Below are 27,647 nucleotides of genomic sequence, written 5' to 3'. Positions count from 1 at the left end.
ATCCGAGTGGATTGTCTCATGCAGCGGATGGTACTTTTGTGCTCGCTTATGCGAAGCTTCACTTTACGTGTGGTGTACCCTATGTAATGTAGGGTACACGGACACGTGATTCTGTAAATTACGCATTCTGAATTACAGTTCGTATGGTTGCGTAATATCCAGGGACGTTCTGTGCCTATGTCCACTGATGTGGTCTTAATGGTTTGTGGACAGACACTACACGTTCCGCATGGGAAATGGCCACAAACTGGAGGTAGTGACCACAAAGTGTTGGTCTCACCCGTGGAATGTGACAACGGTCTCGTATGGACCAGACTGTCGCGCAAACTGGGACCCCTCTTGAAGGCAAATAAGGGAGGCGAAATCTTACCATCCGCTATGTTCAATATCTGCCAATGTCTCCGTACTGTTTTCTGTATTTGACTGGACACAGTACAGAAAGTGGTGACAAATGTGAGTCTCTCATTGGTAGTCCTAGACACGTCAGTGTCCAGTAGGGCATCACGATTATTGTTTGATGCCCGTTTCCAGGCTTTTCGTACCAGACGTTTGGGATATTGTCGTGATTGTAGTTGTGTGGCAAGTGCCTCAGCATGTTTATCGAACAATTGTCTGGTCGAACAGTTCCTGCGAATCTGCAGAAACTGGCCAACTGGAAGGTTCTCCCGAAGTGCCCTCGGATGATGGCTGTTGAAGGACAACAACGAGTTTCTGGACATGGGTTTCTTATATAGTTCAGAACTCAGTGAGTTATCGTGAACAAAGATAGAGATATCCAGGAAGGCCAAACGATGTTTGTTGTACTCGATGGTGAAGCGCAAATACGCGTTCTGTTGGTTTAGCCATGAATGAAAGGCATGAATTTCGTCGCCTGTGCCCCGCCAAACCACCAAAATGTCATCTATGTATCTCTTCCACAGCAACAGATGATGACGGTATGGGTTGCTGTGGTTGAGTACATAGTCCTGTTCGAATAGATGGACATAGAGGTTGGCGAGGCTAGGCGCGAAAACACTGCCCATCGAAGTACCAGATGTCTGGAGGAAGATCTGATCCTCAAACTTGAAGTAGTTCTCCATCATGGCCAATCTGGCACAATCCATGATAAAAGGCACAGGGGTGATACTGTCCAGAGAACGTGCTTCCAAAAGGCCTCTGATGGCATCGAGGGTCTCTAGCTGCGGAATGCACGTATAAAGTGACTCTACGTCCAGGCTAGCCAAGAGATCGGTGTCAGAATTGAACTCAACCTCAGGTAAAATTCGTAGGACGTCTGCCGTGTCTTTGAGGTAGGTTGGCATCTCACTGACCATAGGTCGTAAAAACACGTCTACGAATTTGGACAGAGGTTCTAATAATGAACCAATCCCAGAGATAATGGGACGTCCAGGAGGCGGTCGTTGCTGTTTGTGAATTTTAGGGAGGCAGTAAAAATAGGGCATCACTGGGTTGTTGGTCACCAGGAATTTAGCCTCATGTGATGTTATCCATCCCTCTGCCTCCCCCTCCTCGACCAGCTGTTTAATCTCTAGGGAGAGTCTGGAAGTGGGATCTAACTCTAGGGCCCGGTAGGATTTAGAATCTGATAAGTGTCTGAGGCATTCAGCCCGATAGACGACAGTGTCCTGTAGGACTATCGCCCCGCCTTTAACTGCCGGTTTGATAATGATCGACGTGTCTTTAGTAAGGTTCTTGAGGGCAGTCTTATCCTTCTTAGAGAAGTTACAAAAGGCATGGGGACGGGTATCGTACAATGCCATCAGATCATGGACAACCGCCTTTTCAAAGGTAGAGACTTGTGAGGGGACCTGATGGGGTAGAGGGGTGAAAGTACTTTTAGGACGAAGTCCAGTGTTCACAATATTGATCTCGCTGTCTATGGTCGGTGCAGCTGGATCTTTTTCTTTAAAAAAGAAATGCAACCGAATCTTCCTAAAGAATTTCTCCATTTCACATCTCAGAGTGAAAGGATCACCTGAGTGTGTGGGAACAAAACCCAAACCCCTATTAAGGACATTTTGTTCATCGATGGTGAGGGTTTTTGAACTAAGATTGACTACAAGGTCATCTACTCGCTGGTCGAGTTCGTTGGTGGTTGTTGATTGCCCCTCCTGCTCCGAGTGTTGGGAAATGTCTGGTCTGGTTGCCAGTGGACCGTGGGAGTTCCTCTCCGTTTGCCTCTGCTGCGTCCCTGTCCCTGTTCTAAAAAAGACTGATTAGGGAAGAATTGCTGCTGAGGTGGATAGGTGTGCATATGTTGCGGAAAAGGAGGTGGTTGGTAACCCCAAGGTGCCGGTGGCCACCATTGTCCTTGATTGGGGTAAAAGTTCTGATTACCCCTCCTTCTGTTGTATCTCCGGGATTGACCTCTCCCTCTACCTTGTGGGGCCCCTGTGAGGGGTTGTCCCAACTATTTGCAGGATCTCTTGTATTTCTCTACAATAACTATTGTTTTGCTATTCTGTTCTGTAACGGACTGTGCACCTTCTGCTGGTTTCATTGTGTCTATTTGGGATTGGAGGTGTTTCAGTCCTTAAACCAAGTCCCTTATGTTTTTGTCTCTCAAACAAGAGGAACTACAGCTCTAGAACCCCAGGGCCAACAGACGATAATGTAGAGAGACAGAGAGAGCACAGATGTCTCTCAAACAAGAGAAACTACAGCTCTAGAACCCCAGGGCCAACAGTGGATAATGTAGAGAGACAGAGAGAGCACAGATGTCTCTCAAAGATGAGGAACTACAGCTCTAGAACCCCAGGACCAACAGTGGATAATGTAGAGAGAAAGAGAGAGCACAGATGTCTCTCAAACAAGAGGAACTACAGCTCTAGAACCCCAGGGCCAACAGACGATAATGTAGAGAGACAGAGAGAGCACAGATGTCTCTCAAACAAGAGAAACTACAGCTCTAGAACCCCAGGGCCAACAGTGGATAATGTAGAGAGACAGAGAGAGCACAGATGTCTCGCAAACAAGAGGAACTACAGCTCTAGAACCCCAGGGCCAACAGACGATAATGTTGAGAGACAGAGAGAGCACAGATGTTCCTCAAAGATGAGGAACTACAACTCTAGAACCCCAGTACCAACAGTGGATAATGTAAAGAGACAGAGAGAGCACAGATGTCTCTCAAAGATGAGGAACTACAGCTCTAGAACCCCAGGACCAACAGTGGATAATGTAGAGAGAAAGAGAGAGCACAGATGTCTCTCAAACATGAGAAACTACAGCTCTAGAACCCCAGGGCCAACAGACGATAATGTAGAGAAACAGAGAGAGCACAGATGTCCCTCAAAGATGAGGAACTACAGCTAGCTCTAGAACCCCAGGACCAACAGTGGATAATGTAGAGAGACAGAGAGAGCACAGATGTCTCTCAAAGATGAGGAACTACAGCTCTAGAACCCCAGGACCAACAGTGGATAATGTAGAGAGACAGAGAGAGCACAGATGTCCCTCAAAGATGAGGAACTACAACTCTAGAACCCCAGGACCAACAGTGGATAATGTAGAGAGACAGAGAGAGCACAGATGTCTCTCAAAGATGAGGAACTACAGCTCTAGAACCCCAGGACCAACAGTGGATAATGTAGAGAGAAAGATTGAGCACAGATGTCTCTCAAACATGAGAAAGTACAGCTCTAGAACCCCAGGGCCAACAGACGATAATGTAGAGGAACAGAGAGAGCACAGATGTCCCTCAAAGATGAGGAACTACAGCTCTAGAACCCCAGGACCAACAGTGGATAATGTAGAGAGACAGAGAGAGCACAGATGCCTCTCAAACAAGAGGAACTACAGCTCTAGAACCCCAGGGCCAACAGCCGATAATGTAGAGAGACAGAGAGAGCACAGATGTCTCTCAAAGATGAGGAACTACAGCTCTAGAACCCCAGGACCAACAGTGGATAATGTAGAGAGACAGAGAGAGCACAGATGTCCCTCAAAGATGAGGAACTACAACTCTAGAACCCCAGGGCCAACAGACGATAATGTAGAGATACAGAGAGAGCACAGATGTCTCTCAAAGAAGAAAAACTACAGCTCTAGAACCCCAGGACCAACAGTGGATAATGTAGAGAGACAGAGAGAGCACAGATGTCTCTCAAACAAGAGGAACTACAGCTCTAGAACCCCAGGGCCAACAGCCGATAATGTAGAGAGACAGAGAGAGCACAGATGTCTCTCAAACAAGAGAAACTACAGCTCTAGAACCCCAGGGCCAACAGACGATAATGTAGAGAGACAGAGAGAGCACAGATGTCCCTCAAAGATGAGGAACTACAGCTCTAAAACCCCAGGACCAACAGTGGATAATGTAGAGAGACAGAGAGAGCACAGATGTCTCTCAAACAAGAGGAACTACAGCTCTAGAACCCCAGGGCCAACAGACGATAATGTAGAGAAACAGAGAGAGCACAGATGTCCCTCAAAGATGAGGAACAACAACTGTACAACCCCAGGACCAACAGTGGATAATGTAGAGAGACAGAGAGAGCACAGATGTCTCTCAAAGATGAGGAACTACAGCTCTAGAACCCCAGGACCAACAGTGGATAATGTAGAGAGACAGAGAGAGCACAGAGGTCTCTCAAACAAGAGGAACTACAGCTCTAGAACCCCAGGGCCAACAGACGATAATGTAGAGAGACAGAGAGAGCACAGATGTCTCTCAAAGAAGAGGAACTACAGCTCTAGAACCCCAGGACCAACAGTGGATAATGTAGAGAGACAGAGAGAGCACGGATGTCTCTCCAAGATGAGGAACTACAGCTCTAGAATCCCAGGACCAACAGTGGATAATGTAGAGAGACCGAGAGAACATAGATGTCTCTCAAGCAAGAGGAACTACAGCTCTAGAACCCCAGGACCAATAGTGGATAATGTAGAGAGACAGAGAGAGCACAGATGTCTCTCAAACAAGAGGAATTACAGCTCTAGAACCCCAGGGCCAACAGACGATAATGTAGAGAGACAGAGAGAGCACCGATGTCCCTCAAAGATGAGGAACTACAACTCTAGAACCCCAGGACCAACAGTGGGTAATGTAGAGAGACAGAGAGAGCACAGATGTCTCTCAAACAAGAGGAACTACAGCTCTAGAACCCCAGGGCCAACAGCCGATAATGTAGAGAGACAGAGAGAGCACAGATGTCTCTCAAACAAGAGAAACTACAGCTCTAGAACCCCAGGGCCAACAGACGATAATGTAGAGTGACAGAGAGAGCACAGATGTCCCTCAAAGATGAGGAACTACAACTCTAGAACCCCTGGACCAACAGTGGATAATGTAGAGAGACAGAGAGAGCACAGATGTCTCTCAAAGATGAGGAACTACAGCTCTGGAACCCCAGGACCAACAATGGATAATGTAGAGAGAAAGAGAGAGCACAGATGTCTCTCAAACATGAGGAACTACAGGTCTAGAACCCCAGGGCCAACAGACGATAATGTAGAGAAACAGAGAGAGCACAGATGTCCCTCAAAGATGAGGAACTACAGCTCTAGAACCCCAGGACCAACAGTGGATAATGTAGAGAGACAGAGAGAGCACAGATGTCTCTCAAAGATGAGGAACTACAGCTCTAGAACCCCAGGACCAACAGTGGATAATGTAGAGAGACAGAGAGAGCACAGATGTCCCTCAAAGATGAGGAACTACAACTCTAGAACCCCAGGACCAACAGTGGATAATGTAGAGAGACAGAGAGAGCACAGATGTCTCTCAAAGATGAGGAACTACAGCTCTAGAACCCCAGGACCAACAGTGGATAATGTAGAGAGACAGAGAGAGCACAGATGTCTCTCAAACAAGAGAAATTACAGCTCTAGAACCCCAGGGCCAACAGACGATAATGTAGAGAGACAGAGAGAGCACAGATGTCTCTCAAACAAGAGAAACTACAGCTCTAGAAACCCAGGGCCAACAGATGATAATGTTGAGACACAGAGAGTGCACAGATGTCCCTCAAAGATGAGGAACTACAACTCTAGAACCCCAGGACCAACAGTGGATAATGTAGAGAGACAGAGAGAGCACAGATGTCTCTCAAAGATGAGGAACTACAGCTCTAGAACCCCAGGACCAACAGTGGATAATGTAGAGAGAAAGAAGAGCACAGATGTCTCTCAAACATGAGACAGTACAGCTCTAGAACCCCAGGGCCAACAGACGATAATGTAGAGAAACAGAGAGAGCACAGATGTCCCTCAAAGATGAGGAACTACAGCTCTAGAACCCCAGGACCAACAGTGGATAATGTAGAGAGACAGAGAGACCACAGATGTCTCTCAAAGATGAGGAACTACAGCTCTAGAACCTCAGGACCAACAGTGGATAATGTAGAGAGACAGAGAGAGCACAGATGTCCCTCAAAGATGAGGAACTACAACTCTAGAACCCCAGGACCAACAGTGGATAATGTAGAGAGACAGAGAGAGCACAGATGTCTCTCAAAGATGAGGAACTACAGCTCTAGAACCCCAGGACCAACAGTGGATAATGTAGAGAGACAGAGCGAGCACAGATGTCTCTCAAACAAGAGGAATTACAGCTCTAGAACCCCAGGGCCAACAGACAATAATGTAGAGAGACAGAGAGAGCACTGATGTCCCTCAAAGATGAGGAACTACAACTCTAGAACCCCAGGACCAACAGTGGATAATGTAGAGAGACAGAGAGAGCACAGATGTCTCTCAAACAAGAGGAACTACAGCTCTAGAACCCCAGGGCCAACAGCCGATAATGTAGAGAGACAGAGAGAGCACAGATGTCTCTCAAACAAGAGAAACTACAGCTCTAGAACCCCAGGGCCAACAGACGATAATGTAGAGAGACAGAGAGAGCACAGATGTCCCTCAAAGATGAGGAACTACAACTCTAGAACCCCTGGACCAACAGTGGATAATGTAGAGAGACAGAGAGAGCACAGATGTCTCTCAAACAAGAGGAACTACAGCTCTAGAACCCCAGGACCAACAGTGGATAATGTAGAGAGAAAGAGAGAGCACAGATGTCTCTCAAACATGAGGAACTACAGCTCTAGAACCCCAGGGCCAACAGACGATAATGTAGAGAAACAGAGAGAGCACAGATGTCCCTCAAAGATGAGGAACTACAGCTCTAGAACCCCAGGACCAACAGTGGATAATGTAGAGAGACAGAGAGAGCACAGATGTCTCTCAAAGATGAGGAACTACAGCTCTAGAACCCCAGGACCAACAGTGGATAATGTAGAGAGACAGAGAGAGCACAGATGTCCCTCAAAGATGAGGAACTACAACTCTAGAACCCCAGGACCAACAGTGGATAATGTAGAGAGACAGAGAGAGCCCAGATGTCTCTCAAACAAGAGGAATTACAGCTCTAGAACCCCAGGGCCAACAGACGATAATGTAGAGAGACAGAGAGAGCACAGATGTCCCTCAAAGATGAGGAACTACAACTCTAGAACCCCAGGACCAACACTGGATAATGAAGAGAGACAGAGAGAGCACAGATGTCTCTCAAACAAGAGGAACTACAGCTCTAGAACCCCAGGGCCAACAGACGATAATGTAGAGAGACAGAGAGAGCACAGATGTCTCTCAAACAAGAGAAACTACAGCTCTAGAACCCCAGGGCCAACAGTGGATAATGTAGAGAGACAGAGAGAGCACAGATGTCTCTCAAAGATGAGGAACTACAGCTCTAGAACCCCAGGACCAACAGTGGATAATGTAGAGAGAAAGAGAGAGCACAGATGTCTCTCAAACAAGAGGAACTACAGCTCTAGAACCCCAGGGCCAACAGACGATAATGTAGAGAGACAGAGAGAGCACAGATGTCTCTCAAACAAGAGAAACTACAGCTCTAGAACCCCAGGGCCAACAGTGGATAATGTAGAGAGACAGAGAGAGCACAGATGTCTCTCAAACAAGAGGAACTACAGCTCTAGAACCCCAGGGCCAACAGACGATAATGTTGAGAGACAGAGAGAGCACAGATGTTCCTCAAAGATGAGGAACTACAACTCTAGAACCCCAGGACCAACAGTGGATAATGTAGAGAGACAGAGAGAGCACAGATGTCTCTCAAAGATGAGGAACTACAGCTCTAGAACCCCAGGACCAACAGTGGATAATGTAGAGAGAAAGAGAGAGCACAGATGTCTCTCAAACATGAGAAACTACAGCTCTAGAACCCCAGGGCCAACAGACGATAATGTAGAGAAACAGAGAGAGCACAGATGTCCCTCAAAGATGAGGAACTACAGCTAGCTCTAGAACCCCAGGACCAACAGTGGATAATGTAGAGAGACAGAGAGAGCACAGATGTCTCTCAAAGATGAGGAACTACAGCTCTAGAACCCCAGGACCAACAGTGGATAATGTAGAGAGAGAGAGAGAGAGAGCACAGATGTCCCTCAAAGATGAGGAACTACAACTCTAGAACCCCAGGACCAACAGTGGATAATGTAGAGAGACAGAGAGAGCACAGATGTCTCTCAAAGATGAGGAACTACAGCTCTAGAACCCCAGGACCAACAGTGGATAATGTAGAGAGAAAGAGAGAGCACAGATGTCTCTCAAACATGAGAAAGTACAGCTCTAGAACCCCAGGGCCAACAGACGATAATGTAGAGGAACAGAGAGAGCACAGATGTCCCTCAAAGATGAGGAACTACAGCTCTAGAACCCCAGGACCAACAGTGGATAATGTAGAGAGACAGAGAGAGCACAGATGCCTCTCAAAGATGAGGAACTACAGCTCTAGAACCCCAGGACCAACAGTGGATAATGTAGAGAGACAGAGAGAGCACAGATGTCCCTCAAAGATGAGGAACTACAACTCTAGAACCCCAGGGCCAACAGACGATAATGTAAAGAGACAGAGAGAGCACAGATGTCTCTCAAAGAAGAAAAACTACAGCTCTAGAACCCCAGGACCAACAGTGGATAATGTAGAGAGACAGAGAGAGCACAGATGTCTCTCAAACAAGAGGAACTACAGCTCTAGAACCCCAGGGCCAACAGCCGATAATGTAGAGAGACAGAGAGAGCACAGATGTCTCTCAAACAAGAGAAACTACAGCTCTAGAACCCCAGGGCCAACAGACGATAATGTAGAGAGACAGAGAGAGCACAGATGTCCCTCAAAGATGAGGAACTACAGCTCTAGAACCCCAGGACCAACAGTGGATAATGGAGAGAGACAGAGAGAGCACAGATGTCTCTCAAACAAGAGGAACTACAGCTCTAGAACCCCAGGGCCAACAGACGATAATGTAGAGAAACAGAGAGAGCACAGATGTCCCTCAAAGATGAGGAACAACAACTGTACAACCCCAGGACCAACAGTGGATAATGTAGAGAGACAGAGAGAGCACAGATGTCTCTCAAAGATGAGGAACAACAGCTCTAGAACCCCAGGACCAACAGTGGATAATGTAGAGAGACAGAGAGAGCACAGAGGTCTCTCAAACAAGAGGAACTACAGCTCTAGAACCCCAGGGCCAACAGACGATAATGTAGAGACACAGAGAGAGCACAGATGTCTCTCAAAGAAGAGGAACTACAGCTCTAGAACCCCAGGACCAACAGTGGATAATGTAGAGAGACAGAGAGAGCACAGATGTCTCTCCAAGATGAGGAACTACAACTCTAGAACCCCAGGACCAACAGTGGATAATGTAGAGAGACAGAGAGAGCACAGATGTCTCTCAAACAAGAGGAACTACAGCTCTAGAACCCCAGGGCCAATAGCCGATAATGTAGAGAGACAGAGAGAGCACAGATGTCTCTCAAACAAGAGAAACTACAGCTCTAGAACCCCAGGGCCAACAGACGATAATGTAGAGAGACAGAGAGAGCACAGATGTCCCTCAAAGATGAGGAACTACAACTCTAGAACCCCTGGACCAACAGTGGATAATGTAGAGAGACAGAGAGAGCACAGATGTCTCTCAAAGATGAGGAACTACAGCTCTAGAACCCCAGGACCAACAGTGGATAATGTAGAGAGAAAGAGAGAGCACAGATGTCTCTCAAACATGAGGAACTACAGCTCTAGAACCCCAGGGCCAACAGACGATAATGTAGAGAAACAGAGAGAGCACAGATGTCCCTCAAAGATGAGGAACTACAGCTCTAGAACCCCAGGACCAACAGTGGATAATGTAGAGAGACAGAGAGAGCACAGATGTCTCTCAAAGATGAGGAACTACAGCTCTAGAACCCCAGGACCAACAGTGGATAATGTAGAGAGACAGAGAGAGCACAGATGTCCCTCAAAGATGAGGAGCTACAACTCTAGAACCCCAGGACCAACAATGGATAATGTAGAGAGACAGAGAGAGCACAGATGTCTCTCAAAGATGAGGAACTACAGCTCTAGAACCCCAGGACCAACAGTGGATAATGTAGAGAGACAGAGAGAGCACAGATGTCTCTCAAACAAGAGGAATTACAGCTCTAGAACCCCAGGGCCAACAGACGATAATGTAGAGAGACAGAGAGAGCACAGATGTCTCTCAAACAAGAGAAACTACAGCTCTAGAACCCCAGGGCCAACAGACGATAATGTTGAGAGACAGAGAGTGCACAGATGTCCCTCAAAGATGAGGAACTACAACTCTAGAACCCCAGGACCAACAGTGGATAATGTAGAGAGACAGAGAGAGCACAGATGTCTCGCAAAGATGAGGAACTACAGCTCTAGAACCCCAGGACCAACAGTGGATAATGTAGAGAGAAAGAAGAGCACAGATGTCTCTCAAACATGAGACAGTACAGCTCTAGAACCCCAGGGCCAACAGACGATAATGTAGAGAAACAGAGAGAGCACAGATGTCCCTCAAAGATGAGGAACTACAGCTCTAGAACCCCAGGACCAACAGTGGATAATGTAGAGAGACAGAGAGAGCACAGATGTCTCTCAAAGATGAGGAACTACAGCTCTAGAACCTCAGGACCAACAGTGGATAATGTAGAGAGACAGAGAGAGCACAGATGTCCCTCAAAGATGAGGAACTACAACTCTAGAACCCCAGGACCAACAGTGGATAATGTAGAGAGACAGAGAGAGCACAGATGTCTCTCAAAGATGAGGAACTACAGCTCTAGAACCCCAGGACCAACAGTGGATAATGTAGAGAGACAGAGCGAGCACAGATGTCTCTCAAACAAGAGGAATTACAGCTCTAGAACCCCAGGGCCAACAGACGATAATGTAGAGAGACAGAGAGAGCACTGATGTCCCTCAAAGATGAGGAACTACAACTCTAGAACCCCAGGACCAACAGTGGATAATGTAGAGAGACAGAGAGAGCACAGATGTCTCTCAAACAAGAGGAACTACAGCTCTAGAACCCCAGGGCCAACAGCCGATAATGTAGAGAGACAGAGAGAACACAGATGTCTCTCAAACAAGAGAAACTACAGCTCTAGAACCCCAGGGCCAACAGACGATATTGTTGAGAGACAGAGAGAGCACAGATGTCCCTCAAAGATGAGGAACTACAACTCTAGAACCCCAGGACCAACAGTGGATAATGTAGAGAGACAGAGAGAGCACAGATGTCACTCAAAGATGAGGAACTACAGCTCTAGAACCCCAGGACCAACAGTGGATAATGTAGAGAGAAAGAAGAGCACAGATGTCTCTCAAACATGAGACAGTACAGCTCTAGAACCCCAGGGCCAACAGACGATAATGTAGAGAAACAGAGAGAGCACAGATGTCCCTCAAAGATGAGGAACTACAGCTCTAGAACCCCAGGACCAACAGTGGATAATGTAGAGAGACAGGGAGAGCACAGATGTCTCTCAAAGATGAAGAACTACAGCTCTAGAACCTCAGGACCAACAGTGGATAATGTAGAGAGACAGAGAGAGCACAGATGTCCCTCAAAGATGAGGAACTACAACTCTAGAACCCCAGGACCAACAGTGGATAATGTAGAGAGACAGAGAGAGCACAGATGTCTCTCAAAGATGAGGAACTACAGCTCTAGAACCCCAGGACCAACAGTGGATAATGTAGAGAGACAGAGCGAGCACAGATGTCTCTCAAACAAGAGGAACTACAGCTCTAGAACCCCAGGACCAACAGACGATAATGTAGGGAGACAGAGAGAGCACAGATGTCCCTCAAAGATGAGGAACTACAACTCTAGAACCCCAGGACCAACAGTGGATAATGTATAGAGACAGAGAGATCACAGATGTCTTTCAAAGATGAGGAACTACAGCTCTAGAACCCTAGGACCAACAGTGGGTAATGTAGAGAGACAGAGAGAGCACAGATGTCTCTCAAACAAGAGGAACTACAGCTCTAGAACCCCAGGGCCAACAGACGATAATGTAGAGAAACAGAGAGAGCACAGATGTCCCTCAAAGATGAGGAACAACAACTGTACAACCCCAGGACCAACAGTGGATAATGTAGAGAGATAGAGAGAGCACAGATGTCTCTCAAACAAGAGGAATTGCAGCTCTAGAACCCAAGGGCCAACAGACGATAATGTAGAGAGACAGAGAGCACAGATGTCTCTCAAAGAAGAGGAAGAGCAGCTCTGGAACCCCAGGGCAGACAGAGGATGATATAGAGACACCGAGAGACGGAACCTCGTGTGCAGGTATGGAGAGAGCAGACATGATAGATGTCTCCCAAAGGAAAGGCCTTGTAGATCCTTGGTGAAGGCCTCCATGCTGCTCTGGAAGCAGATAGCCGGAGCCCAGGGGGTAAGAGTTCAGGTTTTTGGGGTGCAGGCTGAGAGTGAATATGCCAGGCAGAGGTGCTTCTTAAATCTTAGTGTCTCAGGAAGATGTTTGTAGTAATAAAAGTATTAAATACAAATAAATCTCCTCTAAGTCGAAATTTTAAGATCAATTAATAACTTTCCTCTCATGCGTGTAATGAAGATAGGTTTACGCATTGTTGCCAAACTTAAATCCATCATTTTCAATGACTCAGAGCCTCATTGCGCCTGCCCCCCCCTCTATAATTGACACAGGGCTGGTACCAGGACTTACCCCACATCGGAATTACCAAAGCATTGGTAAATTCATGACTCCGAAGGGTTTCACCCAGTTGCTTCAATGTTGGGAGTTAGACGCCGCTCCCCCGGTTCCACCTGTGACTCCTCCTCCTCTCTCAAGGGACCACCCAACACCCCACCCTCCAGTATGACTGCCGCCCACAGTGCTGGTATCTCTGGGCCATTATATGGTCCCTTGGAATCGAGGCCACAGTTGGGTTTAATAAATGTTTATAGTCCATGCATTGCAGAAGAGTGCCCCCCCTCAGGGAGGGCCAATCCTGTGAATTCTCACAGATTGCCTCCGTTTTCAAAAGTGAAAACATAAATGAATTGCTCTCTGAGGCTCAGCACCTCCCTCTGCTGCGTTCATTGATGATAGATGTTCTGAAGAGTCCTCCGTTACTTCGGGACCACTGACGTGAGAGCAGTGAGCAGGAAGCAATGCCTCCCACCTCCTGGTCAGAGAACTCTGCTCTCCTCCTCAGCAGCTCTGTTGTTGCGCGCTGCCCCCTACACCTCTCTCTCCCTGGTAGGTGTTTGAGGCCCTCCTCCACCCGCAGGCTCCTGCCTGCACCTTATCCCTGGTGTTCCAGTGGGAGACCCTCATTCACGTTTGGTAAAGGATCGAGGTGAGCGGTATATCTTGGTTCTCCGCTTGATTGTTATTAACGTGATCGCATAATCATTGGGTTACTCCAATGCTTCCTCCACCCGGAGGCTTTTACCACTGGTGGTCTCAGTAGTGATCGTGAATAAAAAGTGAAGTGACTTGTGGTGAAAAAAGTGTTTTATTAAAAATCTCGTAAAGCCAGTAGATGTCTTTATTGGTACTGGATTCTGGATAGTTCATAAAAATTGTTGTAAATGTGCACACATCAGACTTATTATGGTCCAGTGCACTTTTAAAATCAGTGTTCAAAAAAAGGTCGACATGTTTCAGCCCTCATAAGCCCCGAAGGGTCAGGCGGGCTTTCTTCAGGAACTAGTGCAATGTTGAGTGACCTAAATTTCAAGGTACTCTTGTGGAAGTGCGGGAAGATAATTAATCCTCTTTTGTTCGCACATTCAGCTGAAACCTGGTCTCCTTTGTTGTTCACCGGGTCCTAAGAGGCAGAGTCAGCACTGGTCCCAGACCAACGCCGAATAGAGCGTGAGGCGACCCCCTTAGAGTACTCGCGGTGACCTGCAACAAAGGAGACCAGGTTTAAGCTGAATGTGCGAACAAAAGAGGATTAATTATCTTCCCGCACTTCCACCAGAGTACCTTGAAATTTAGGTCACTCAACATTGCACTAGGTCCTGAAGAAAGCCCGCCTGACCCTTCGGGGCTTATGAGGGCTGAAACATGTCGACCTTTTTTTGAACACTGATTTTAAAAGTGCACTGGACCATAATAAGTCTGATGTGTGCACATTTACAACAATTTTTATGAACTATCCAGAATCCAGTACCAATAAAGACATCTACTGGCTTTACGAGATTTTTAATAAAACACTTTTTTCACCACAAGTCACTTCACTTTTTATTCACGATCACTACTGAGACCACCAGTGGTAAAAGCCTCCGGGTGGAGGAAGCATTGGAGTAACCCAATGATTATGCGATCACGTTAATAACAATCAAGTGGAGAACCAAGATATACCGCTTACCTCGATCCTTTACCAAACGTGAATGAGGGTTTCTTAAATAGTACACAGTACTAACTATGCAATACCCTGGTTCCCTCAGGACCAGTGATCCACTCTCCTATTGATTTTTGCTATATTGAGACAAGGAAGCTGAGTGGACCTAAGACTCTTCTTTCTCCCTCCTTTTGATTTTTGAGTTCCAGTGGGAGAGCCTTGCTCTTCGGCTGGTCCGCTCGGCCAGCCTTCTCTGTTTGACTGTCTGTTTGTCTGTCCTTTCTCTTTTTACTGTAATTGTGGCTGTTGACTGTCTTTTGTCTGACTTTTCTGTTCTCACTGTTATTGTGCCTGTTTTTCTGTTTTTTAGTATTTTGTGCCTTTTGTTGTGTCTTCCGTTTCACTGTGCCCGTTTTGCGCTGCCCTTTTCCTGCCACTTGTGCCCCCGTGGCCCCTCCTCCTTGCTGGTTCCCGCTCCCACCTCCCAGCTGCGTTTCACTCCCCTGTTCCCTATTTAATTGCGCCACTGCACGGCTGCGCATCGGACGCGTGCAACGGCACACTGCTGGCATGCCAAAGGCAAGCCCGTCTGCGCCGACCAGCACCAGGGACCCTGGTTCTCCGACCACACACTGCTACGACTCAGCTGCCCTCCACGCACAGCCTGGAAGGAACAACAACTGCCAGCTGTCCATGCCAAATACCACCCATGGCCAGTTCTCCTGCAAACACTGCAGACAAACCTTCACCAACCTCCGCACCCCCACGGCCACTGCCCTTCCGCCGGACGCCAGCACACACGAAGCCCTGAGGTGCATCCTCCTCAACATGCACTCCCTGCACAGACACGCAGTAGAAATCTGGGACCTCCTCGACACCCTCTCGCCAGACATTGCTTGTAAACCTGGACCAACCCCACCTCCATCCCCGCTATTGTTACAGCCATCCTCGACGGATAGGAGATCCAGAGAAAGGACTGCTTCAACCACCCAGGAGGAGGACTTGCCATCGCACACAAGAACTCCCTCCGACTCACCACCTCCAGCACGAATGACTCCTCTTCACCCACAGAACTCCTCCATTTTCAGATCCAGACCAGACCCAGAATGACCCTACATGGCACCCTCATCTACATACCTCCTGGAGCTCGAACCGCGTTCACCACAACCATCACCGACCTCATCGCACCACACGCCATTGCTTCCATGGACTACATACTGCTCGGAGACCTCAACTTCCACTTCAATAACCTCAGCGACCCTAACTCCTCTGCCCTCCTGGACAACCTCGCCAACATCAGACTGAAACAGCTCATCACCATCCCTACCCACAAGGCAGGACACACCCTCGACCCCTTCTTCGCAGGTGGTAACAACATCCACTTCAGCCACACCACGCAACACCCCTGGACGAACCACCACTGCGTACACTTCTCTTTTGACAAATCCACCACTCACAAACCTACACCACGCCCTCCACGAAGGAACTAGAGCAAGGTCACTGAGGAGCACCTCAACTCCACCCTCAACCACGATCCCCCTCCCACCTCAACCGGCACCAACTCTGCAGCCAAAGAACTACACAGATGGATCACCAACTGTGCAGACAAGCTCACCCCCCTCCGCAACCCCAACAGACAGCGCTCCAGGAAGGCCACCTGGTTCACCACCAACCTCCAAGAATCCAGATGCACCTGCAGATGTCTCAAGAAGCTATGGAGGAACAGGAAAACCGCGGAAGATCGGCCCACCTACAAGAACGCCATGACAGAATACCACCAACTCATCAGATCCACTAAAAGGACCTCCATCCAGAACAAAGTCCTCACTAACTCCAGCACCTCAAAGGAACTCTTCAGCATCATTCAGGAATTCACCAAACGCCCCAGTGAAGCCACGGACGTCACACCCTCCCAGGACGTTTGCATCAAACTTGGCTCCTACTTCCATCTGGAAATCAAGTCCCTCTACGACAACTTCAACAGCCAGACACCATACACGGAAACCACTCCTTCCTCCAGCAACGACAGCCAGCCTACCATCTCCGCCTGGAGCCCGGTCACCACCGAACACACTGCCACAGCCATGAAAAGTATTCACTCAGGATTCCCCCACGGACCCCTGCCCGCCGCACATCTTCCACAGAGCCACCGCCGCCATAGCACCCGAGCTACGACACACCATCAATGCCACGTTCGAATCCGGCACTTTCCCCAACGGCTGGAAACGCGCAGAAGTCAAGCCCCTCCTCAAGAAGCCTTCTGCAGACCCAACGGACCTCAAAAACTACTGACCCATCTTTCTCCTCCCCTTTGCAGCCAAAGTCACCGAGAAGATCGTCAACGTCCAGTTAATGAACTTCATTGACGAGAACTCCATCCTCGACCCTTCCCAATCCGGATTCCGCAGCAACCACAGCACTGAGACAGCCCTCCTTGCTGTCACAGACAACATCCGCACTCTCCGCTACCAAGGACCCACCGCGGACCTGATCCTACTACATCTCTCTGCAGCCTTCGACACCGTCTCCCGCCGCACTCTCAATGCCAGCCTCCACGATGCCAGCATACAGGGAACCGCCCTCGACTGGCTCCGCTCCTTCCTCACCGGCAGAACCCAAAGAATCAGACTTCCACCCTTCCTCTCCGAACCTACAGAGATCAACAGCGGAGTTCCCCAAGGATCATCCCTCAGTCCCACGGCCTTCAACAGCTACATGGCCCCCCTCGCCGCCATCGTCAGACAACATGGACTCAGCATAGTATCCTACGCCAATGACACCCAGCTCATCCTCTCCCTCACGAAGAACACCGAAGACACAAAACTCAGCTTCTAGGAAGTAATGAAAGACGTCGCATCCCGGATGAGCAGCAGCTGTCTGAAGCTCAACTCGGAGAAGACAGAAGTTCTCGTCCTCGTACCCACCCCCTCAGCATGGGACATCACCTGGTGGCCCACCGCCCTCGGAGACCCCCCACTCCCATGGACCACGCCCGAAACCTCAGCATCATACTCGACTCCTCCCTCACCATGACCCGACAGATCAACGCCGTCAACTCCGCCTGCTTCAATACCCTCTGCATCCTTCGCAAGACCTTCAAATGGATTCCTTCCCCCCCGGAATACAGAAAGACTGGCACCCACGCACTCATAACAAACTGACTGGACTACGGAAACACCCTCTGCGCCAGAACCAACAAATCCCTGCTCCGCAAACTCCAGGCCATCCAGAACTCCGCGGCCAGACTTGTCCTCAGTATCCCACGACATGAACACATCACCCAACACCTGCGAGACCTCCACTGGTGCCCCGTCGAGAAGAGAGTAACCTTCAAGCTACTCACCCATGCCTACAAATTCCTCCACAACACCGGACCCCAATACCTCAACGAAAGAATCTCCTTCCATGTACCCAAGAGAAACCTCCGCTCCGCCGACCTCGCTCTCGCTTAAACCCTGCGCATCCACGGAGCCAGAACAGGTGGAAGAGCCTTCTCCTACATCGCGACAAAGACCTGGAACGAGTTCCCGATCAATATCAGACGCTCCCCCACTCTGCACACCTTCAGGAAAAGCCTCAAGACCTGGCTCTTTGGCTGACACAGAGCTGCACACCCCTCATCCCCTGCAGCGCCTTGAGGCCCTCAGGGGTGAGTAGGGCACTTCAGAATTCCCTGATTTATTGAGTGACCATAGGCTTGGCCACAAAAGCACAGTAGTGAGAGCAGTGACTGTAGACCTGACTACAGAAGGCAGTAGTGAGAGCGGTGGGACCGTAGGGCTGACCACAGAAGCGCAGTAGCAAGAGCGGTGACTGTAGGCCTGGCCACAGAAGCGCAGTAGCAAGAGCGGTGACTGTAGGCCTGGCCACAGAAGCGCAGTAGTGAGAGCGGTGACTGTAGGCCTGGCCACAGAAGCGCAGTAGTGAGAGCGGTGGGACCGTAGGGCTGACCACAGAAGCGCAGTAGCAAGAGCGGTGACTGTAGGCCTGGCCACAGAAGCGCAGTAGTGAGAGCGGTGGGACCGTAGGCCTGACCACAGATTCTGGCTAATCAGCCGTCATCAGCCAGGCTAGCTTGAATCCAGTGGCAAAGTGAGCAAGGGACCCACGTCTGGGCATACTCTGCCAATTTAGGGCGAACAAAGCAAAACTAGAGGGGATGATGGACAGAGTGTTGAACATTGCAAGCACTCACCCCCAGTCAACTGATCTGGGTTTAATCCATCATCATTCTTTAGTTCACTCCGCCACCCAAGTTCAGACATGGCCATATGCAAATCAGTCTAACCCTGTGCCTCATGGGAACAGTCCAGCCCGAACTGCCAAGCCATGTCTTCCCTGGACCAGAAAAAAGCATCCTGGGACTGGTTTCTGGCTAATCAGCCGTGAGCCAGGCTTGCTTGAATCCAGTGGCATAGTGAGCAAGGGACCCACGTCTGGGCATACCCTGCCAATTTATGGCAAACAAAGCAAAACCAAAGGGGATGATGGACGGAGTGTTGAACATTGCAAGCACACACCCCCAGTCAACTGATTTGGACTGTTCCCATGAGGCACAGGGTCAGACTGATTTGCATATGGATTAAAACCAGATCATTTGACTGGGGGTGAGTGCTTGCAATGTTCAACACTCCGTCCATCATCCCCTTTAGTTTTGCTTTGTTTGCCCTAAGTTGGCCGGGTATACTTCTTCCAGTCACATAAGAAGGGCTATATTCCCAGTAGTCACCGTAGGTCAAGAAGGAGGAAGCACCAGGGAGACTTATCTCTGGGGGCGAACGAGGGCGAGGACCAGAGACCAGGGGCAAAGAGTTACAGAAATGAAGTGCGGTGTTTGTTCCAAATATATCATGAATGGAGGGCTGCAACTCCCCTGTAGAGCAGAGGATCTTAACCTTTTGACCTTTGTGGACCCCTACTTAATCATTATTGGAACCAAGGGACCCTACTGAATCGTTATCGGGATTCGGGGACCCCCACTCAGTCATTACTGGAAGCTGTGGCCCCCGGCCTCGCCACGTTTGATGATTGAACTGCAAAAAAAATACAAAACAAATACAGAAGAAGCACACAAATAAAAAAGATGAAATATTTTATTTAATCTGTGACTCCATACTAAAATCAAAATTGTAATTTAAATAGGAATGTTGAAGCATTTCTTGTTTCAATTGAGGCCACTCAGCATCCGAACTGAATTCTGTTTCATGCACCCGCTCTGCTCCCACGAGTCAAGCGAAAGATACGACCTTGGTTTTTAGCCTCCAATTCCAAATTCCTTCACATTTACAGGACATCTTAAATGTTTCCATTGTACATCACGCTTCTTTATTCATATACACTTCATGAATCTGTTAATCCTATCTCAGTTTCTAGGCTTCGTGGACCCCAGGGGTCCGTGGGCCACAGGTTGAGAATCCCTGCTCTGAAGGCTATACCTTGGGTGCAGGAGTGAGGGAGAGATGTGCTCCAGGGGCCCTCTGTCTTCTGGCAGCTCCAGCAAGTGCTGGGATGAGGAGCTGCAGCTTCAGCAGTGTGTTCGGAGTCCAGAAGTCCCTGTGCACAGACCACAGTTTACACTGCGATGGCAACGGTGATAGTTTAGCTTTAGAATTATACTTCAGAATATCTGATCAGCCTTGTGCTAGGAAAGGTTATGCTGCTGCAAGAGTCCTTCCCTTTTTATGGTGGGATTATTCTTACCTTTATCCTGCCTTTCTGGAAGTTTGTATATATTTCATTCTTCATGGCCTAGTGAGGCAATTTTCTTTAAAATGTTAAGAAGATCTGACATATGAGTCTTTTTCATTTACTTACTGAAACTTTAAGTTTGAGAAAGTTGCCAAATTCAGTATTGGGTGCGAAGCTTGTTTTGTAACTATGCAAAAGAGAGATGTTCTTTATGGCAGCCGAGGTCTCGGATATACACTCTCCTTTTCCACGCCCCTTCATCCCAAAAGTGCATTTTCTAATCTCTTCTAAGGTCCGGAGAGAGAGGCCCATGAGAGGCTAGGCTTCAGGAAGTTAACGTTTTTGGGAAGTGTTTGTCAATATGTTTGTGCTAAAATGGAGTCCTTAGTAATGGGGCGCACTGTCCCCATTTGCTCCGGCACCCTATCACAGAGAACGCGCTGACTGCCAAATGATCAATGGAAGTACTTGCTTCTTTTTCCAAGGGTACCAGTACTTGCCTCTTAACCACCCCAAACATCTGTATGAACGAGCTGCTATCCTTGTCGAAGAAACGTTCTGTAGAGACGGCCCCGCTTCTCAAAGAGGAAACACATAATATTCCAGGTACTTCCTGGTTCCCAAGAAAGCAGACACATAAACTGGTCAACGAGCTGCCCATTCTGCCATCGCTGCTATTCGTGCCTGGAAGTAACTCTGAGTATCAATATCTGCTCTCAGATGCAGGTAAGATGTCTACGGTTACCAGGGGAGGCCGTCTCTCTCAGTGTCTGCTCCTCCACTTCAACCTCAGCTTGAGGGTGGAGGCAGGGCCTGCGCTCAGCCACAGGTCGCGAATCCATGTGGTCCCATACTTGGATGACTGGCTGATGAAACCCCAACAATAAGAGAAGCAAACCATCTTAGGCGGCCTCCATCCTCCCCTCTGGTCAAGGGGGTCCAGTTTTCAGTTTTCTTCCTGATTCTTTGGGTTCTGCCTGTTCTCTGCCCTCTGCGAGTGGTGGGAGCAGGAATCAGACAGAACTGACAGCGCTGCCGTTATGGAGCCAGTACGTCATTTCCGGCAGCGATACCTTACAGAGTATGTCACAGGCGGGTCAGCTGACAGGTGAGAGGACGAATTACCGGTAATGATTCCAGGTGCAGACTGAACCTTCAACCTCGGGGTCCTCCTAGATGAAGAATGTGCAGCAAGACAACATCGATGAAATACAGCATCACCAAAAACAAGCGACTTTTGGCATTTTAAAAATGATTTGACTTTTAGAAGCCTTTGATAATTTGTTGGCGCTTCCAAAGAACATTAAATAGATGATGTATTTCATTTGTCTCTACTTGTGATCAATCTGGATCACTCCTTGACCGCATTCTCTGTCTTGAAATTGTTTTCTAGAAAAGACAGCAGGGGTTTTCCATTTGCAGTCCAGAAAAGGGAAGTACAGCTTCATGTATGAGGAGGCGGAAGAGGCCTGCGAGGCGGAGGGAGCTACTCTGGCAACATTTCAGCAGCTGTCTGCAGCACAACAGGTACAGTGCAAGGGGCCCTTCACTGCATGCACGACGCAGCACTGATAAAGCCAGTAGGTCTGGCTAGTAACTGTGTTTTGGATCTCGCCTAAGGCAGCACTTCCACTGCCTCTCAAGACATGCTGTATTCCGGATATGGGCATAAAGCTCTGCCCACTTTCCGCCCATCTTTTCAATTGGCTTCTGTCCCTGTCCTTTGTACATGATGGCTTTTCATTGGTCAATAGGCTTAGTAGTCCCTCCTTATTAATGCCTTGTCCCTTTTTGTAACCTCCCATGAGGACACTCCCTGTTACATGTGTTGTTACTCCCTAGGTTTTAATTACAGCCTCAGAGCACTATTTTCTTAAAGGGCTTCAGGCACAACACCCATTTGTTCTTAAGCAAGGCGGGCATTGGTTATTTTACTCACAAGCACATCTCACATCTATATGAGACCTTCTATGAACTTCCCTTCATCAGCTCCACATAGAGTACAACCTCATCCGGAATTAATATAATAATGCTTTTGTCACATTTCAAAGCGACTAATTGTATGTATGGACATAGCTATTTGAATGTACTAGTGGTACTGACTTGCATGCAATGCTTTATGGGTAGGGTGGACTTAACATATCTTCTGCAGGGTGCAGTACCATATGGGGCCAAAAAAGGACAGCTTCAAAGTAACAAAATACACTGCTTCAAAGTAACAAACACACTGCTACAAAGTAACAAAATACACTGCTTCAAAGTAACAAACACACTGCTACAAAGTAACAAACACACTGCTACAAAGTAACAAAATACACTGCTTCAAAGTAACAAACACACTGCTACAAAGTAACAAAATACACTGCTTCAAAGTAACAAACACACTGCTACAATTGAACAAATACACAGAGTCAAAGTAACAAAATACACTGCTTCAAAGTAACAAATGCACTGCTTCAAAGTAACAATTACACAGATTCAAAGTAACAAATGCACTGCTACAAAGTAACAAAATACACTGCTTCAAAGTAACAAACACACTGCTTCAAAGTAACAAATGCACTGCTTCAAAGTAACAAATGCACTGCTTCAAAGTAACAAATGCACTGCTTCAAAGTAACAAACACACTGCTTCAAAGTAACAAACACACTGCTTCAAAGTAACACATACCCTTCTTCAAAGTAACAAATGCACTGCTTCAAAGTAACAAACACACTGCTACAATTGAACAAATACACTGCTTCAAAGTAACAAATACACAGAGTCAAAGTAACACCTACACCCCTTCAAACTAACAATTACAGAGCTTCAAAGTAACAAAATACACAGATTCAAAGTAACAAAATACACTGCTTCAAAGTAACGAAATACACTGCTTCAAAGTAACGAAATACACTGCTTCAAAGTAACACATACCCTTCTTCAAAGTAACAAATACACTGCTTCAAAGTAACAAATACCCTGCTTCAAAGTAACACATACCCTTCTTCAAAGTAACAAATACCCTGATTCAAAGTAACAAATACCCTGCTTCAAAGTAACAAATACACTGCTTCAAAGTAACAAATACACTGCTTCAAAGTAACAAATACACTGCTTCAAAGTAACAAATACACTGCTTCAAAGTAACAAATACACTGCTTCAAAGTAACAAATACACTGCTTCAAAGTAACAAATACACTGCTTCAAAGTAACAAATACACTGCTTCAAAGTAACAAATACACTGCTTCAAAGTAAAACATACCCTTCTTCAAAGTAACAAATACCCTGATTCAAAGTAACAAATACCCTGCTTCAAAGTAACAAATACACTGCTTCAAAGTAACAAATACCCTGCTTCAAAGTAACACATACCCTTCTTCAAAGTAACAAATACCCTGATTCAAAGTAACAAATACCCTGCTTCAAAGTAACAAATACACTGCTTCAAAGTAACAAATACACTGCTTCAAAGTAACAAATACACTGCTTCAAAGTAAAACATACCCTTCTTCAAAGTAACAAATACCCTGATTCAAAGTAACAAATACCCTGCTTCAAAGTAACACATACCCTTCTTCAAAGTAACAAATACCCTGATTCAAAGTAACAAATACCCTGATTCAAAGTAACAAATACCCTGCTTCAAAGTAACAAATACACTGCTTCAAAGTAACAAATACACTGCTTCAAAGTAACAAATACACTGCTTCAAAGTAACAAATACACTGCTTCAAAGTAACAAATACACTGCTTCAAAGTAACAAATACACTGCTTCAAAGTAACAAATACACTGCTTCAAAGTAACAAATACACTGCTTCAAAGTAACAAATACACTGCTTCAAAGTAAAACATACCCTTCTTCAAAGTAACAAATACCCTGATTCAAAGTAACAAATACCCTGCTTCAAAGTAACAAATACACTGCTTCAAAGTAACAAATACCCTGCTTCAAAGTAACACATACCCTTCTTCAAAGTAACAAATACCCTGATTCAAAGTAACAAATACCCTGCTTCAAAGTAACAAATACACTGCTTCAAAGTAACAAATACACTGCTTCAAAGTAACAAATACACTGCTTCAAAGTAAAACATACCCTTCTTCAAAGTAACAAATACCCTGATTCAAAGTAACAAATACCCTGCTTCAAAGTAACAAATACACTGCTTCAAAGTAACAAATACACTGCTTCAAAGTAACAAATACACAGCTTCAAAGTAACAAATACACAGCTTCATAGTAACAAATACACAGCTTCAAAGTAACAAATACACTGCTTCAAAGTAACACATACCCTTCTTCAAAGTAACAAATATACTGCTTCAAAGTAACACATACCCTTCTTCAAAGTAACACATACCCTTCTTCAAAGTAACAAATACACTGCTTCAAAGTAACAAAATACACTGCTTCCAAGAAAGACATGGATTCCTGTAGAATATCATTGACGTCACCTAAACCAAATATCGAATTGAAGTGAAATATTTTTTATTTATTTATTTATTTATTTATTTATTTTGAAAAACTTTATTGTGCAGAGAGTCAAAATTACAGACATGGGCCTACAACCACCAGGGCCGGCCGCTAGTTTGTGCCAGTCAATTACATAGCGTCACAGAGCAGCAACTGATCTCCAAAGGCACAGCAGGAATATAGAATTATTCTCGGCAACTCAAAAGTTAGACAGGATACAGACATTTTTAAATTTTGAAGAGAACTAAAAAAACAAACAAAAAACAAAACTCAAGGCGAGAAACAATCTAAATGGTGCCGAGCGCCGACGGGGGGACCCCACCATACCAGATAAAGAATCAGGAGGTCAATAAAGTCAACCCGGGGGGGAGGGGAGGCAGCGGGGAAGTCAGAACCATCCACATAACAAGTACAGTATTCCGGGAACCCCAGGATCAGGGAGACAGAGGAATGTCAGAAGTATCTTCAAAAGGGGGCGTACAAATGTTACCTCGGTAGGCGTTCCATTGACCCCAAATTTTACCCCACGCCCCAGGCTTGCCCCGAACCAGATATACCGTCTTCTCTCTGAACATGCACCAATCCATGTTCTCCTTCCACACTGACACGGTGGGAGGCCGTCGGGAACCCCAAAGCTGCGCGATATCCCTCTGTGCAATCATGTTCCCAAGTGCCGCCCACCGGGCCTGGGCAACGTTGTAATCATTAGGCTCCCATACATTCAGCAGACATCGACGAGCCTCAGGCAACAGAGCGACCCCAGTGACATCCTCCATCACCGCATGCACACGGCACCAATAAGCCGCGACCTCGCGACACTCCCAAAGGATATGAAGGAAGGTGGCACTCAATCCACAGCCGCGCTTACACAGCCCATCCGAAGAAAAACCCATCACAACCAACCGAGGACCCGTCACATACACACGGTGAAGAATTTTTAGCTGGACAAGACGGAGACGGGCCGGAATGGAGACCTCCTTCGGGGAGGACAGTGCAGACTGCCAGTCCTCGTCGTCCAACTCCAACCCGTCTCCGGTCCAGGCCTCCCGAAGATGCACAAGGAGGTCTGCCCGATTATTAATTAACTTCTTATAAATTAAGGAAATCGTACTATCGGGCAGATGACCATCAAGTATACGGTCCTCGAGTGGGGAAGCTGCGGGGATCGTGGTACCTGCCCCAAAGGCCGACAGCAGAGCGTGGCGAACCTGTACGTACCTGAAGAACTCCCTCTCACTCAACTCATACTCACTCTGAAGCACCGCAAAGGATTTGACCGCACCTTTCACCCAGAGGTCACCCACTCTGCTAATGCCAATCATATCCCAGTTCTCAAAGCCTTTCGTTGTCCAGAGGCATCCCAATCCGTCCGACATTAGCATCCCTCCACACACGTACTGCAATCTTAGTGGGTCCCGTTAGGTTACTCCCCGCCGTCCGAGAGTAGAGCGCTCTGTTGAAGTCGCCACCAGGCAACTGATATTTATCCATCTCGAAAGCCGGATTCGGACCCGGTGCGTAAGTAGCATGGTTGATAGCGGACAGCTGGGAGGCCCATTAATACCTCCTGATATCCGGGAGCGCGATGCCCCCGTCGTACCAGGGGAGAGTCAGTTTTGCGAGAGTTATACGAGCGCGACCATCCCAAATAAGTCTCCTCTGCAAACCCTCTACCTCCCGGAAATAAGCCGCCGGAATAATGTCAAAGGAGTTCTGGAGTGCGTAGAGAAATCGGGGCAGGGACATCATTTTAAAAAGTGCCGCTCGACCGAGTGGCGACAACGGCAACCTACGCCAGCGGGCCACATCCAACTTCAAGCGCCGAAGAGGAGGAAGGAGATTATGCTCATGGCGGACCGCCGGGTCCAACGAGACATAGACCCCCAAGTACTTGAAACCGGATTGCGAAATTTGGATGGGAAACCTATTCGGCAGGGGGGAAGGCCACCGGAAATGACATACACACAAGATTTGGACCAATTAATAGTCAACCCGGAGTTTTTCCCGAAAGAAGTGAGGACATCAAAAAGGACATTAAGGGATTCACGCGGGGAGGTGAGGTACAAGAGAATATCGTCGGCGTACAACGAGACTCGGTCCTCAAAGCCAGGGGCCCACTGAATACCCCTTATCGACGGTTCCCATCGGAGCCAGGCTGCAAGCGGTTCTAAAGCAAGAGCAAAGAGCAGGGGGAACAACGGACACCCCTGCCTAGTGCCCCGCCCGAGAGCGAAGGGCTGGGACACCCTCCCATTGACAACAACCTGAGCTAGCGGATCCGTATATAAAAGTCTCACCCAACTGATAAATCCCGCCCCGAAACCGAACTTCGCCAGTGCGGCCCAGAGGTATGGCCATTCGATCGTGTCAAAGGCCATCGTGGCGTCCAACGAAGCCAAGATGGCCGGCTCGGAAAGAAACTCCGCCCTGGCGAGAACGCCATGCAAACGCCGCAGGTTGAGAGCAGTGTTCCGGTGGGGAATGAAACCGGACTGATCCGGATGAATCAAGTCACAGATAACAGCGAGCAAGCGATTAGCGAGGACCTTGGCAAGAATCTTCGGTTCAGCGTTTAATAGGGAAATGGGCCTGTATGAGGCACAACGATCACGAGGCTTGCCATCCTTAGGAATCAGAACTATGGTAGCCAGACGTTGGTCACTAGGGAGGGAACCGAGCTCACGCGACTCCAAAAACATATCACGGAGAAACGGCGCCACTTTATCAGGGCATAATTTGTACAATTCAATGGGCAAGCCATTGGGGCCCATAGCCTTACCAGTACGAAGGGAACGAATCGCGGCCGCGATCTCGTCGGCTGACAACGACGCATCCATGCATTCTCGATCCTCTTC

At 47.6% G+C, this 27,647-nt stretch overlaps 1 protein-coding gene across 1 annotated transcript in view; it reads left to right on the top strand.

Annotated features, from left to right (window-relative positions):
- Positions 1-27,647, top strand: part of STAB1 (stabilin 1) — a 1,212,756-nt gene that overhangs the window by 1,120,762 nt on the left and 64,347 nt on the right. Inside the window, exon 62 of the mRNA XM_085624210.1 lies at positions 21,726-21,859. Coding sequence (XP_085480336.1) covers positions 21,726-21,859 — 134 coding nt within the window. The remainder of the gene's footprint in view (positions 1-21,725; positions 21,860-27,647) is intronic.

This window comes from Triturus cristatus, chromosome 9 (assembly GCF_964204655.1).
Source record: "Triturus cristatus chromosome 9, aTriCri1.1, whole genome shotgun sequence".
NCBI lineage: Eukaryota > Metazoa > Chordata > Amphibia > Caudata > Salamandridae > Triturus > Triturus cristatus.
This window is presented reverse-complemented; position numbering and strand designations above follow the sequence as displayed.